At 39.6% G+C, this 15,584-nt stretch overlaps 1 protein-coding gene across 1 annotated transcript in view; it reads left to right on the top strand.

Moving 5' to 3' along the window:
• The window catches only part of gabrb1 (gamma-aminobutyric acid type A receptor subunit beta1), a 52,298-nt gene extending 42,408 nt beyond the window's left edge, over positions 1-9,890 (top strand). The window contains exons 7-9 of the mRNA XM_069143515.1: positions 63-215; positions 2,011-2,261; positions 6,256-9,890. Coding sequence (XP_068999616.1) covers positions 63-215; positions 2,011-2,261; positions 6,256-6,597 — 746 coding nt within the window. The 3' untranslated portion in view covers positions 6,598-9,890. The remainder of the gene's footprint in view (positions 1-62; positions 216-2,010; positions 2,262-6,255) is intronic.
• The last annotated feature ends 5,694 nt before the right edge of the window (positions 9,891-15,584 follow it).

The following is a 15,584-nucleotide window of genomic DNA, read 5'->3' as shown; positions in this document are numbered from 1 at the left end:
TAACAGAAATGAATAATGTTACCATGGTTACCATGGTGAAGTCCTGTCCTCTGTCTCCATAGGCTCGTATCCACGTCTGTCCCTCAGCTTCAGGCTGAAGAGGAACATTGGTTATTTCATCCTGCAGACCTACATGCCGTCCACCCTGATCACCATCCTGTCCTGGGTCTCCTTCTGGATAAATTATGACGCCTCAGCAGCCAGAGTAGCTTTAGGTCAGTGACTTTTACTTTCTTTACAGATGAGCAGTTCAATCGGGTGACGTGATATTTAGCGTGGTGTATTTATAATGAAAACTGCGACATATTCACGCCACCACATCATGTAGCTTTCATCAAATTCAAAATGAAAATATATTTTTCAGAAAACAGTTTCAACACTTGATATGTTGTCTTTGGTCTATTTTTAATTAAATATGAGTTTACATGATTTACAAATGATCCCATTGAGTTTGTATTTACATTCTACCCTGCGTTTTAATGACAGGGTTTTAATGTGTTTATTATTCTCCAGATATGCTGTACAATGTATCATGTATGACAGATGATATATATATATGATGTATGATAATTTATGATGTATGATAATTTATGATGTATGATAATGTATGATGATATATGATGATATATGATGATGTATGATGATGTATGATGATGTATGATGGTGTATGTGTGATGTATGATGATGTTTGATGATGTATGATGATGTATAATGATGTATGATGGTGTATGTGTGATGTGTGATGATGTTTGATGGTGTATGATAATGTATGATGTATGATGATGTATGATGATGTGTGATGATGTATGATGATGTAAGATGTCTGATAATGTGTGATGATGTATGATGTTATATGATGATGTATGATAATGTATGATGATGTATGTATGATGTATGATCATGTATGATGTATGTATGTACAATAATGTATTATGTATGATAATGTATAATGCACGATGATGTATGATAATATATGATCATGTATGATGATGTAAGATGTCTGATAATGTGTGATGATGTATGATGTTATATGATGATGTATGATAATGTATGATGATGTATGTATGATGTATGATCATGTATGATGTATGTATGTATGATGTATGATCATGTATGATGTATGATCATGTATGATCATGTATGATAATATATGATGTATGTATGATGATGTATGATGATGTATGTATGATGTATGATGATGTATGATAATGTATGATGTATGATAATGTCTGATAATGTATGATATATGATAACGTATGATATGTATGATATGTATGATGATGTATGATGATGTATGTATAATGTATGATGATGCATGATAATGTATGATCATGCATGATGATGTATGATCAAGTATGATGATGTATGTATGATGTATGATGATGTCTGATAATGTATGATGTGTGATAATGTATGATGATGTATGATAATGTATGATGTACTATGATGTATGATAATGTAATATGTATGATGATGTTTGATAAAGTATGATGATGTACTGTATGTATGATGTATGATGATGTCTGATCATGTATGATGATGAATGATGTTGTATGATGATGTATTTATGATAATGTATGACGTATGATGATGCATGATGATGAATGATGTTGTATGATGATGTATGAATGTATGATGATGTATGATAATGTATGATGATGATGTCTGATCTATGATGATGTTTGATAATGTATGATGATGTATGATAATGTATTTTAATGTATGATGATGTTTGATAATGTATGATGATGTATGTATGATGGATGATGATCTGATAATGTATGATGTCTGATAATTCATGATGATGTATGATAATGTATGATGATGTGTGTGATGTATGATGATGTATGATGATGTTTGATGGTGTATGATAATGTATTTATGATGTATGTATGATGTAAGATGATCTATGATGTACGATGTATGATGATGTATGTATGATGTATCATGTACGATGATGTATCATGTATGTATGACGCATGATGTGTGTTACTGTCCTCTGGTCTGCAGGTATAACCACTGTGCTCACCATGACCACCATCAACACCCACCTGAGGGAGACGCTCCCTAAGATCCCCTACGTGAAGGCCATCGACATCTACCTGATGGGCTGCTTCGTCTTCGTGTTCCTCGCCCTGCTGGAATACGCCTTTGTCAACTACATCTTCTTCGGTCGCGGCCCTCACCTGCAGAAGAAGGTGGCCGAAAAGGCGGCCAAGTCCAACAACGAGAAGAGTCGGCTGGAGAGCAACAAAGTTCAGGTGGGTAGAGGGCTGTGTGTGTGTGTGTGTGTGTGTGTGTGTGTGTGTGTGTGTGTGTGTGTGTGTGTGTGTGTGTGTGTGTGTGTGTGTGTGTGTGTGTGTGTGTGTGTGTGCGTGTGTGTGTGTGTGTGTGTTTGTGTGGCTTTTGATATTGTTTTAGCGGGGTGAAGGGGGCTGCTCTACGTGTTCTACATGTTCTGCATGTTCTGCGTGGCCTACGTGTTTTGCGTGTTCTGCGTGGCCGACATGTTTTACGTGTTCTATGTGTTTTACGTGTTCTGCGTGGCCTACATGTTTTGCGTGTTCTAAGTGTTCTACATGTTTTACGTGTTCTGCGTGGTCTACGTGTTTTACATGTCTTCGTATTGTACATGTTCTACGTGTTCTGTCTGTTCTACGTGTTCTGCGTGTTCTCTCTGTTCTACGTGTTCTGCGTGTTCTGTGTTCTACATGTGCGTGTTCTACGTGTTTTACGTGTCTGTATTCTCTGTGTTCTGCGTGGTCTACATGTTCTACGTGGTCTACGTGTTTTACGTGTCTTTGTATTGTACGTGTTCTGCGTGTTCGACGTGTTCTGTGTTCTACATGTTCTCCGTGTTCTGTGTTCTACGTGTTCTGTGTTCTATGTGTTTTACGTGTCTTTGTATTCTGCGTGTTCTACGTGTTCTGTGTGTTCTGTGTTCTACATGTTCTGTGTGTTCTGCATGGTCTACATGTTTTACGTGTCTTTGTATTGTACGTGTTCTGCGTTCTACATATTCTGCATGTTTTACGTGTTCTGCGTTTTCTGCGTGGCCTACGTGTTTTACATGTTCTGCGTGTTCTGTGTGTTCTGCATGTTCTATGTGTACTTCTTGTTCTACGTGTTTTACGTGTTCTACGTGTTCTCCATGTTCTGTGTGATCTATGTCCTCCGTGTTCTATGTGTTCTGAATGTTTTACGTGATCTGCATGTTCTACGTGTTTTATTTGTCTTTGTACTCTACGTGTTCTGCGTTCTGCGTGTTCTTTGTTCTACATGTTCTGTGTTCTACGTGTTCTGCTTGTTCTACGTGTTTTACGTATTCTGAATGTTTTATGTGTTTTACATGTTCTGTGTGTTCTGTGTTCTATGTTCTACGTGTCCTCCGTGTTCTGCATGTTTTACGTGGTCTATGTGTTTTACGTGTCTTCCTATTGTACGTGTTCTGCTTGTTCTACGTGTTCTGCATGTTCTGTGTTCTACATGTTCTGTGTTCTACGTGTTCTGCTTGTTCTAGGTGTTCTACGTGTTTTGCATGTTTTACGTGTTCTGCGTGGTCTACGTGTTTTATGTGTTCTGCATGTTCTACGTGTTTTGTGTGTTCTACGTTCTACGTTTTGTATGTGTTCTTCATGTTTTACGTATTCTGCGTGTTCTAGGTGTTCTGCATGTTCTGTGTTCTACATGGTCTGTGTGTTCTGTGTTCTGCATGTTCTACGTGTTCTGCATTTTCTGTGTTCTACATGTTCTGTGTTCTATGTGTTCTGCATGTTCTGCGTGTTCAATGTGTTTTGTGTGTTCTGTGTTCTGTGTGTTCCATGTTCTATATGTTCTGCATGTTTTACGTATTCTGCATGTTCTAGGTGTTCTAGGTGTTCTGCGTTCTGCGTGTTCTGTGTTCTACATGGTCTGTGTGTTCTACGTGTTTTACGTGTTTTTGTATTCTATGTGTTCTGCATGTTCTACGTGTTCTGCATGTTCTGTGTTCTACGTGTTCTGCATGTTCTGCGTGTTCAATGTGTTTTGTGTGTTCTATGTGTTCTGCGTGTTTTACGTGTTCTGCGCGTTCTACGTGTTCTGCGTGTTCTACGTGTTCTGTGTTCCACGTGTTTTACGTGTCTTTGTATTCTGCCTGTTTTGTGTTCTACGTGTCCTGCTTGTTCTACATGTTCTGCTTGTTCTACATTTTTACGTGTTCTGCGTGTTCTTGGTGTTCTGCATGTTTTACATGTTCTGCGTGTTCTACGTGTTCTGCATGTTCTCCGTGCTCTACGTGTACTGCGTGTTCTGTGTTCTACGCGCTCTGCATGTTCTGCATGTTATGTGGTCTACGTGGTGTGTTCTGCGTGTTATGCATGTGATGCATGTTCTGTGTTCTACATGTGTGTTCTATGTGTTCTGCGTGTCTGTGTTCGACGTGTTCTGCATTTTCTGCGTGTTCTGCGTGTCTGTGTTCTACGTGTTTTATGTGTCTTTGTATTCTACGTTCTGTGTTCTGTGTTTTGCGTTTTCTACATGTTCTGCATTTTCTACGTGTTCTGCGTGTTCTATGTGTTCTGCGTGTTCTACGTGTTCTACATGTTCTGTGTTCTACATGTTCTGCATTTTCTGCGTGTTCTGCGTGTCTGTGTTCTACGTGTTTTATGTGTCTTTGTATTCTACATGTTCTGTGTTCTGTGTTTTGCATTTTCTACGTGTTCTGCGTTTTCTACGTGTTCTGCGTGTTCTACGTGTTCTGCGTGTTCTACATGTTCAGCATTCTGTGTGTTCTGCTTGTTCTACGTGTTTTACGTGTTCTGCGTTTTCTGTGTGGTCTACGTGTTTTATGTGTTCTGCGTGTTTTACGCATTCTGTGTTCTATGTTCTACATGTTCTGCATGTTTTACGTATTCTGTGTGTTCTAGGTGTTCTGCGTTCTGCATGTTCTGCTTGTTCTACATTTTTACGTGTTCTGCGTGTTCTACGTGTTCTGCATGTTCTATGTGTTCTGTGTGTTCTACGTGTTCTGCATGTTCTCCGTGCTCTACGTGCACTGCGTGTTCTGTGTGTTCTACGCGCTCTGCATGTTCTGCGTGTTATGTGGTCTACGTGGTCTGTGTTCTACGTGTTTTACGTGTCCTTATAGTCTATGTGTTCTGCGTGTTATGCATGTTATGCATGTTCTGTATTCTACATGTGTTCTACGTGTTTTACGTGTTCAACGTGTGTGTTCTACGTGTTTTACGTGTCTTTCTATTCTACGTTCTGTGTTCTGTGTTTTGCGTTTTCTACGTGTTCTGCATTTTCTACGTGTTCTCTGTGTTCTATGTGTTCTGCGTGTTCTACGTGTTCTGCATTCTGCGTGTTCTGTGTTCTATGTATTCTGTGTTCTGTGTTCTGTTTGTTCTACGTGTTTTACATGTTCTGCGTGTCTGTGTTCTACGTGTTTTACGTGTCTTTCTATTCTACGTTCTGTGTTCTGTTTTGCGTTTTCTACGTGTTCTGCGTTTTCTATGTGTTCTCTGTGTTCTATGTGTTCTGCGTGTTCTGCATTCTGCGTGTTCTGTGTTCTACGTATTCTGTGTTCTGCTTGTTCTTTGTGTTCTATGTTCTACGTGTTCTGTGTTTTGCGTGTTTTACGTGTTCTGCTTGTTCTACGTGTTCTATGTTCTACATGTTCTACGTGTTCTACGTATTCTGCATGTTCTACATGTTCTGTGTTCTACATGTTCTGTGTTCTGCATGTTCTACATGTTCTACGTGTTGTGTTCTACGTGTTCTATGTGTTCTACGTGTTCTGCGTGTTTTTATGCTCTGCTTGTTCTGCGTGTTATGTGTTCTACGTGGTCTGTGTGTTATATGTGTTTTATGTGTCTTTATGTGTCTGCGTGTTCGGAGTTCTGTGTTTTGCGTGTTTTACGTGTCTTTGTGTTCTATGTGTTCTGCATGTTCTGTGTGTTCTACATGTTCTGTGTGTCTGTGTTCTACATGTTCTGCATGTTCTGTGTTCTACGTGCTCTGTGTTCTACATGTTCTGTGTTCTACGTGCCCTGTGTTCTACATGTTCTGCTTGTTCTACGTGTTTTACGTGTTCTACGTGTTTTGTGTTGTGCATGTTTTACGTGTTCTACGTGTCTGTGTCAGTCCATGATGTCGTGTAAAGTCTGTAATGTACAAACATACTTGTTCAGGTCACAAACTCTGACCTTTATGTCTGTTTGGTTTTAAATGAATATGCTGACTTCTGATGACCTCTGATGACCTCCTCCTCAGGTGGACGCTCATGGTAACATCCTGCTGACCAACCTGACCAGTGAGATGGGCGGAGCCGACATAATGGGCGCCCTCAACGACCCTCGGGCCACAATGTTCTCGTACGACAGTGCCAGCATCCAGTACCGTAAACCGATGACCAGCCGGGACCTGTACGGCCGCCCGGCTATCGACCGGCCGATGGTCCACAAGAAGAGCCGCCTGAGGAGGAGGGCGTCACAGCTCAAAGTCAAGATTCCCGACCTCACAGACGTCAACGCCATAGACAAGTGGTCCCGCGTGGTCTTCCCCATCGCCTTCACCTTCTTCAACCTGGTCTACTGGCTGTACTACGTCCACTAGGGCGGCGACAGAGAGCCGCTGACCTCCTGGAGAAACTAGTTAGGTCTGTTACAGCGGTGGAAACAGAGGAGCGGCGGTACATTTGTACAAATCCTGTTTTAAAACGAGTAGAACTGGATATCTTTACAATGTAAATACAATTTAATATAAAATATATAAATAAATATATATAACAGAGATATAATTTATTAAAAAATCTATCACTTTTGCTGTATTCACACATAGATAGATATAGACAGAAATACTCCCATATTTAAGAGCCAGTGCGGGTCTGGTGTTTCTAAGTCCAGACCTGCTGAACAGACGTTATGATCTTCGGTTCTGTTTGGTTCTGATTCTTCTCTTCGGTTCTCTCACTCTCTGCATGTGAATGAAACACAACTTTGATTTGCTTTCAGTAAAAAACTGAGAAAACAGGGCCCAGTGCAAAAAAAAAAAAAAAAAAAAACACTCAGTGGGTAACGAAGACAGTTTCCACCTCGTTATGGCTGAAGCTGATGAACAGACGCTGTTTCCATGACGACCAGGTAGTCTCACCTGGTTGAGTGCTCCAGCTGTTTGTCATGTATCATTGTGATGTTGGACAGATGTTTTCCATCGTCAGGGCTGAGTGCATGTTCACTGACCTGCGTTTCTTTTATTTCAAGATAAAGAAGCTTTGTATTATAATCACTTCATTTAGAGTAAGAACAAGACGTGATCAAACAGGAAGTAGTCCCACGTCTACCTGCGCTGACCTCACAGCGTCTGTTAACACGCTCAGTGTCGTTTTCTTCAGAGAAATCAGGTACAGAACGACCAATGATGTCACCATGCCGTCAACAACACATTCAGATGCAACCCTCCGTCGCTGAACATGTTCAGACACATCACTCTTTCCTGTTAGTCTGCAAACCGCCTCATCCTCCTCACGCTATAACATCATAGAGGGCTCGCTTCATTAGCTCACGGTTGCTTTATTATGTAGCCCCATGCTGAGAGGCAGGGGTCAAAGTTCAAATTAAAGACACATTTCAGGAGACAGACAAGTGGTGAGGTCAGCAAGGTGGGTGTGGCTAACAGTTAGCATCGTCTGGAGTTCTCTGTATGTGATCTGTGTTCAGTCCTGAAGCAGGAAGTAGGAACAGCAGCACTTAGAGAGGGGACAGGTAACAGGTGTGGTGGACAGACGGGGGACGGACATGGTGGTCGTCATGGTTTCATGCAGCAGACCTCAGATTAACATTCATCTTTTTATTAGTTTAATTCGATCTTTCCAAGTATTGCATGTAAATTTAATAACTTATATTGTAATTGTTGTAATTCAGGTTTTTTCTTGTGTGACATCACTGGGGTCAGTGGGAGGAGTCACATGACAGCAGGACATGTGATGAGTTAAACTGTGCTGATGTGTTTCTCAGGTGTCTGTCAGTGACGTCAGCTGGTTGATCAGGTGATACGATGACTGACAGATATAGAAACGTCCACATGCAGCTGAGAGCAGGTTGACGTGTGGCAGATCATCCGTGTTTAGCGTGTTTACCGTGAGGCTTGAGGCGTGATGCGAGCCGCTGGAGCTCCAGCAGGTCTGCAGAGAGGATCACGTGACAGGTTACCACAGGAGGAGGATCACATGAGCAGCTGGACGGATTCAAAGAGGAGCCTCATCTTAATATTATTTGTTAAATAACTATACAAACACGACCTTCCTGCTGTGGTGTGTCTGTTGGAGGGGGCGGAGCCGAGCACGCTGCTCCGCTGGTGTTGGTTAGATGAAGATCAGGTGACTGTGACCAGTGCATTTATTATATCACTATACTTTTATTTTCAGAATGCTTTTATTATATAATCTGAAGCAGAACTGTAGCACAGATCTTCTGGATGCCACTTTGTAATTTATACACAGAAAATTAGAAACCATCTCCAGTTGCCATGGCGACACCAGTGCATCCAGCAGGTTCCTGTAATCCTCCTCTTGTGTTCATTTAAAAGGTCTCCAGGTTGTCGGATCTAAATGTTCAGAGAGTCTTTGCCAGGAGCTTTAAATATCTGGATGAAGGTTGAAGTCTCTACATGCCGTCCCGCAGCCTGAGCTCCACACCTGAAAACATAAAGCACACTAAACTCTGGGTTGAATCATGACATGTTGGATTATGGGATGTCGTAGATACTGAACCTGAACACATGCAGCTTCCTCCTCAGGGCTCGTCACTGTGCACAACAGGAGAACGTGTTTAATAATGGAATTAGTTAACTGTTCAAAGATCCTCCTGCTGAGGACATCCTGAGGACAGTGATGGACGTCCATGTGAGGACACGTGGGCCGCTTGTCTGAGCACGGCTTCAGACAGAAACCTCCCAAACCAAGAAGCCCCCAACAGCAGATAGATTAGAGCTTCTCTAGGACACAATAGTAGCAGTGCTCTCTCCTCATGGCTGAATATTGTGCCTTTACCAAGAATCTCAATATTTTCACAGGGTTTAACTTCTATCTATTTAAAAGGAACCATATTGTACTTTTTAGCGTAAGAAGCAGCAGATGGACGCTGGAGAATCCTCTCCTTATCTAAACTAGATTGTAGTGAGACGTTCCAGCTTTACGATGACAATCTTTTGAACTCAGCTGAAGGAACTCTGCGAGGCTGTTTCTGTCGGGCCGAGCCGAGGACATGGAGGACAGGCTGTCTTTGTTCAGAAGTGAGGAGCAGATGGACATCCTTTCTGTGGACAGAGGAGCTAATGGACGTCCTGACGGAGTGAGCGTCCGGAGGCGGAGCAGCGGGACGCTGTGTGCTGAACTCTCATTGTATGAAACACTGTACAGTTTCCTCTCATGCTCTACATGTGCTCTCAACCGGAACGGGAGGTGTTGTTGGTGTTGATCTGTAGGCGAAATGAAGACACTCTGCATGAATGGTTGTGCATGTGTGCGTGTCCAACTCTGCTGCTGTTAAAGACATCCTCTCAACATACCCTCCATTCAGGTTCACAAACCTCACAGTTCAGTTTCAGTTTCAGATCCTTAAAGTAACGATACGTAGACACAGAAAAGGTGTAATATAAATTTAACATAAATTTAATATAACGTAATGTACATTCATGTAATGTGACATGTTTATTTACTTAAGATACTTAGAATAGATCAACTTTGGCTTTTACCTCCTCATGAACAGGAACGCCTCTCAACTATTTGATCCAACAATCCTTCTACTCCTCCTCTTCTTCCTCCTCCTCCCAGTGAGGACTCCATCACTCCTCCTCTATCACGTGACTTTGTTCTGTGAATCAGGTGATTACAGTGTTTGTATCTCTGAGTCTCTGATATCTTTGACTAAACAGCAGTGTGTGACATCCTGGGAATGAAGCCAGGTGTGTGTGTGTGTGTGCGCGTGTGCGTGTGTGTGTGTGTGTGTGTGTGTGTGTGTGTGTGTGTGTGTGTGTGTGTGTCAGACAGTAGGAGAACACAGAAAATAAAAATTATTTGTGTGGAGTTTAAATGAAATGCTGACATCTTATAAATTTGTTTTCTGCTGACTCATCAGCTGGTTTACAGGTTATATATATTTACATATGACTTCACCACATGTTAAAGGTTATATATGTTTACATTTGACTTCACATGTTAAATGTTATATATATTTATACATATTACTTCAGCACGTGTTAAAGGTTATATATATTTATATGACTTGACGTTAAAGTTTATATATATTTACACTTGACTTCACCACGTATAAAAAGTTGTATATATTTTCATGACTTCACCACATGTTAAAGGTTATATATGTTAACATAAGATTTCCCCAAATGTTAAAGGTTATAAATATTAACGTTTGATTTCCCCACGTTAAAGGTTATATATATTTACATATGACATGTTAACGGTTATATATATTTACATATGACTTGACCACTTGTTAAAGGTTATACAAACAGTACAAATTACTTCGGCACATTTTAAAGGTTATACATATTTATGATTTCACCACATTTTAAAGGTTATATATATTTACGTGTGACTTCACCACATGTTAAAGTTTATACATGTTTACATATGATTTCACCACATGTTAAAGGTTACATATGTTTACATATGATTTCCCCACATGTTAAAGGTTATATACATTTACATATGACTTGACCACTTGTAAAGGTTATATAAACAGTACAATTTACTTCAGCACACATTAAAGGTTATATATATTTACGTATGATTTCACCACGTCGAAGGTTATGTATATTTGCATTTAATATCACCACGTTTTAAAGGGTATATATATTCACGTATAATTTCAACACGTTAAAAGTTGTATCTAATTTCATTTGACACGTTAAAGTTTATATATATTTACATGTGACTTCACCAAATGTTAAAGGTTATACATATTAATATAAGATTTCCCCCCATGTTAAAAGTTATATATATTTTTATTTGACACATGTTAAAGTTTATATATATTTACACGTGACTTCACCACATGTTAAAGGTTATATATATTAACATAAGATATCCCCACATGTTAAAGGGTATACAAACAGTACATATGACTTCACCACATGTTAAAGGTTATATATGTTTACATATGACTTCACCACGTGTTAAATGTTACATATATATTTACATAAATTACTTCAGCACGTGTTAAAGGTTATTTATATTTAAATATGATTTCACCACACGTTAAAGGTTATACAGTGGTGTGAAAAAGTGTTTGCCCCCTTCCTGATTTCCAATTGTTTTTGCATGTTTGTCACTTAAATGTTTCAGATCATCAAACAAATTTAAATATTAGTCAAAGATAACACAAGTAAACACAAAATGCAGTTTTTAAATGAAGGTTTTTATTATTAAGGGAGAAAAACAATCCAAACCCACATGGCCCTGTGTGAAAAAGTGTTTCCCCCTCCTGTTAAAACATAACTTAAAAGTGGTTTATCACACCTGAGTTCAATTTCTCTAGCCACACCCAGACCTGATTACTGCCACACCTGTTCTCAATCAAGAAATCACTTCAATAGGACCTGCCTGACAAAGTGAAGTAGACCAGAAGATCCTCAAAAGATAGACATCATGCCGAGATCCAAAGAAATTCAGGAACAAATGAGAAAGAAAGTAATTGAGATCTATCAGTCTGGAAAAGGTTCTAAAGCCATTTCTAAAGCTTTGGGACTCCAGAGAACCACAGTGAGAGCCATTATCCACAAATGGAGAAAACATGGAACAGTGGTGAACCTTCCCAGGAGCGGCCGGCCAACCAAAATTACCCCGAGAGAGCAGCGACGACTCATCCGAGGTCACAAAAGACCCCACGACAACATCCAAAGAACTGCAGGCCTCACTTGCCTCAGTTAAGGTCAGTGTTCATGACTCCACCAGAAGAAAGAGACTCGGCAGAAATGGCTGCATGGCAGAGTTCCAAGACCAAAACCACCGCTGAGCAAAAACAACATTAAGGCTCGTCCCATTTTTGCCAGAAAACATCTTGATCCCCAAGACTTTTGGGAAAATACTCTGTGGACTGACGACACCAAAGTTGAACTTTTTGGAAGGTGTGTGTCCCGTTACATCTGGCGTAAAAGTAACACCGCATTTCAGAAGAAGAACCTCATACCAACAGTAAAATATGGTGGTGGTAGTGTGATGGTCTGGGGCTGTTTTGCTGCTTCAGGACCTGGAAGACTTGCTGTGATAAATGGAACCATGAATTCTACCGTCTACCAAAACATCCTGAAGGAGAACGTCCGGCCATCTGTTCGTGACCTCAAGCTGAAGCCAACTTGGGTTCTGCAGCAGGACAATGATCCAAAACACACCAGCAAGTCCACCTCTGAATGGATGAAGAAAAACAAAATGAAGACTTTGGAGTGGCCTCGTCAAAGTCCTGACCTGAATCCTATTGAGATGCTGTGACATGACCTTAAAAAGGAGGTTGGTGCTGGAAAACCCTCCAATGTGGCTGAATTACAACAACTCTGTAAAGATGAGTGGGCCAACATTCCTCCACAGCTGGAAAAGACTCATTGCAAGTTATCGCAAACGCTTGATTGCAGCTGTTGCTGCTGAGGGTGGTCCAACCAGTTATTAGGTTTAGGGGGAGACACTTTTTCACACAGGGCCATGTGGGTTTGGATTGTTTTTCTCCCTTAATAATGAAGACCTTCATTTAAAAACTGCATTTTGTGTTTACTTGTGTTATCTTTGACTAATATTTAAATTTGTTTGATGATCTGAAACATTTAAGTGTGACAAACATGCAAAAAAAATATGAAATCAGGAAGGAGGCAAACACTTTTTCACACCACTATATTACTTCAGCACGTGTTAAAGGTTATATATATATTTATATATGACTTCACCATGTATAAAAAGTTGAATATATTTTTATGACTTCACCACATGTTAAAGGTTATACATGTTAACATAAGATTTCCCCACATGTTAAAGGTTATAAATATTAACGTTTGATTTCCCCACGTTAAAGGTTATGTATATTTGTATATGATTTCACCATGTTTTAAAGGTTATATATATTTACGTGTGACTTCACGTTAAAGGTTATACATGTTTACATGTGATTTAACCACATGTTAAAGGTTGAATATGTTTACATATGATTTCCCCACATGTTAAAGGTTATATGTATTTACATATGACTTGACCACTTGTAAAGGTTATATAAACAGTACAATTTACTTCAGCACATGTTAAAGGTTATATATATATTTACGTATGATTTCACCACGTTGATATGTATATTTGCATTTAATATCACGTTTTAAAGGGTATATATATTCACGTATAATTTCACCACTTTAAAAGTTGTATATACTTTCATTTGACACGTTAAAGTTTATATATATTTACACGTGACTTCACCAAATGTTAAAGGTTATATATATTAACATAAGATATCCCACATGTTAAAGGTTATACAAACAGTACATATGACTTCACCACATGTTAAAGGTTATATGTGTTTACATATGACTTCACCATGTGTTAAATGTTACATATACAGTGTATATATACTGTATACAGTGGAAAGTATTCAGACCCCTTTAAATTTTTCACTCTTTGTTTCATTGCAGCCATTTGCTAAAATCAAAAAAGTTCATTTTATTTCTCATTAATGTACACTCAGCACCCCATCTTGACAGAAAAAAACAGAAATGTAGAAATTTGTGCAAATTTATTAAAAAAGAAAAACTGAAATATCACATGGTCATAAGGACCCTTTGCTCAGTATTGAGTAGAAGCACCCTTTTGAGCGAGTACAGCCATGAGTCTTCTTGGGAATGATGCAACAAGCTTCTCACACCTGGATTTGGGGATCCTCTGCCATTCTTCCTTGCAGATCCTCTCCAGTTCCGTCAGGTTGGATGGTGAACGTTGGTGGACAGCCATTTTCAGGTCTCTCCAGAGATGCTCAATTGGGTTTAGGTCAGGGCTCTGGCTGGGCCAGTCAAGAATGGTCACAGAGTTGTTCCGAAGCCACTCCTTTGTTATTTTAGCTGTGTGCTTAGGGTCATTGTCTTGTTGGAAGGTGAACCTTCGGCCCAGTCTGAGGTCCAGAGCACTCTGGAAGAGGTTTTCTTCCAGGATATCTCTGTACTTGGCCGCATTCATCTTTCCTTCAATTGCAACCAGTCGTCCTGTCCCTGCAGCTGAAAAACATGAATAGCATGATGCTGCCACCACCATGTTTCACTGTTGGGATTGTATTGGGCAGGTGATGAGCAGTGCCTGGTTTTCTCCACACATACCGCTTAGAATTAATGCCAACAAGTTCAATCTTATTTCTCATAGTCTGGGAGTCCTTCATGTGTTTTTTGGCAAACTCTATGCGGGCTTTCATATGTCTTGCACTGAGGAGAGGCTTCCATCGGGCCACTCTGCCATAAAGCCCCGACTGGTGGAGGGCTGCAGTGATAGTTGACTTTGTGGAACTTTCTCCCATCTCCCTACTGCATCTCTGGAGCTCAGCCACAGTGATCTTTGGGTTCTTCTTTACCTCTCTCACCAAGGCTCTTCTCCCACGATTGCTCAGTTTGGCTGGACGGCCAGGTCTAGGAAGAGTTCTGGTCGTCCCAAACTTCTTCCATTTAAGGATTATGGAGGCCACTGTGCTCTTAGGAACCTTGAGTGCTGCAGACATTATTTTGTAACCTTGGCCAGATCTGTGCCTTGCCACAATTCTGTCTCTGAGCTCCTTGGACAGTTCCTTCGACCTCATGATTCTCATTTGCTCTGACATGCACTGTGAGCTGTAAGGTCTTATATAGACAGGTGTGTGCCTTTCCTAATCAAGTCCAATCAGTTTAATTAAACACAGCTGGACTCCAATGGAGGAGTAGAACCATCTCAAGGAGGATCAGAAGAAATGGACAGCATGTGAGTTAAATATGAGTGTCACAGCAAAGGGTCTGAATACTTATGACCATGTGATATTTCAGTTTTTCTTTTTTAATAAATTTGCACAAATTTCTACATTTCTGTTTTTTTCTGTCAACATGGGGTGCTGAGTGTACATTAATGAGAAATAAAATGAACTTTTTTGATTTTAGTAAATGGCTGCAATGAAACAAAGAGTGAAAAATTTAAAGGGGTCTGAATACTTTCCGTACCCACTGTATATATTTACATTTGACTTCACCTTAAATGTTATATATATTTACGTATATTACTTCAGCAGATGTTATATATAAAAGGTTAAAGGTTATATATATTTACAAATGACTTCACATATAAAAAGTTGTATATATTTTCATATGACTGCACCACATGTTAAAGGTTATAAATATTAACGTTTGATTTCCCCACATGTTAAATGTTATATATATTTACATATGACTTCACATGTTAAACGTTATATATATTTACATATGACTTCACCAAGTATTAAAGGTTATATAAATATACATTAATTTCACTACATGTTAAAGGTTATATATGTTTACATATAATATCACCACATGCTAAAGGTCATATATATTTACATTTGACTTCA

This window comes from Embiotoca jacksoni, unplaced genomic scaffold (assembly GCF_022577435.1).
Source record: "Embiotoca jacksoni isolate LCO1_2020_lvr unplaced genomic scaffold, fEmbJac1.0.p SCAF_110, whole genome shotgun sequence".
Lineage (NCBI taxonomy): Eukaryota > Metazoa > Chordata > Actinopteri > Embiotocidae > Embiotoca > Embiotoca jacksoni.
The sequence above is the reverse complement of the archived record's forward strand: the minus strand, read 5'-3'. Positions and strand labels throughout refer to the sequence as shown.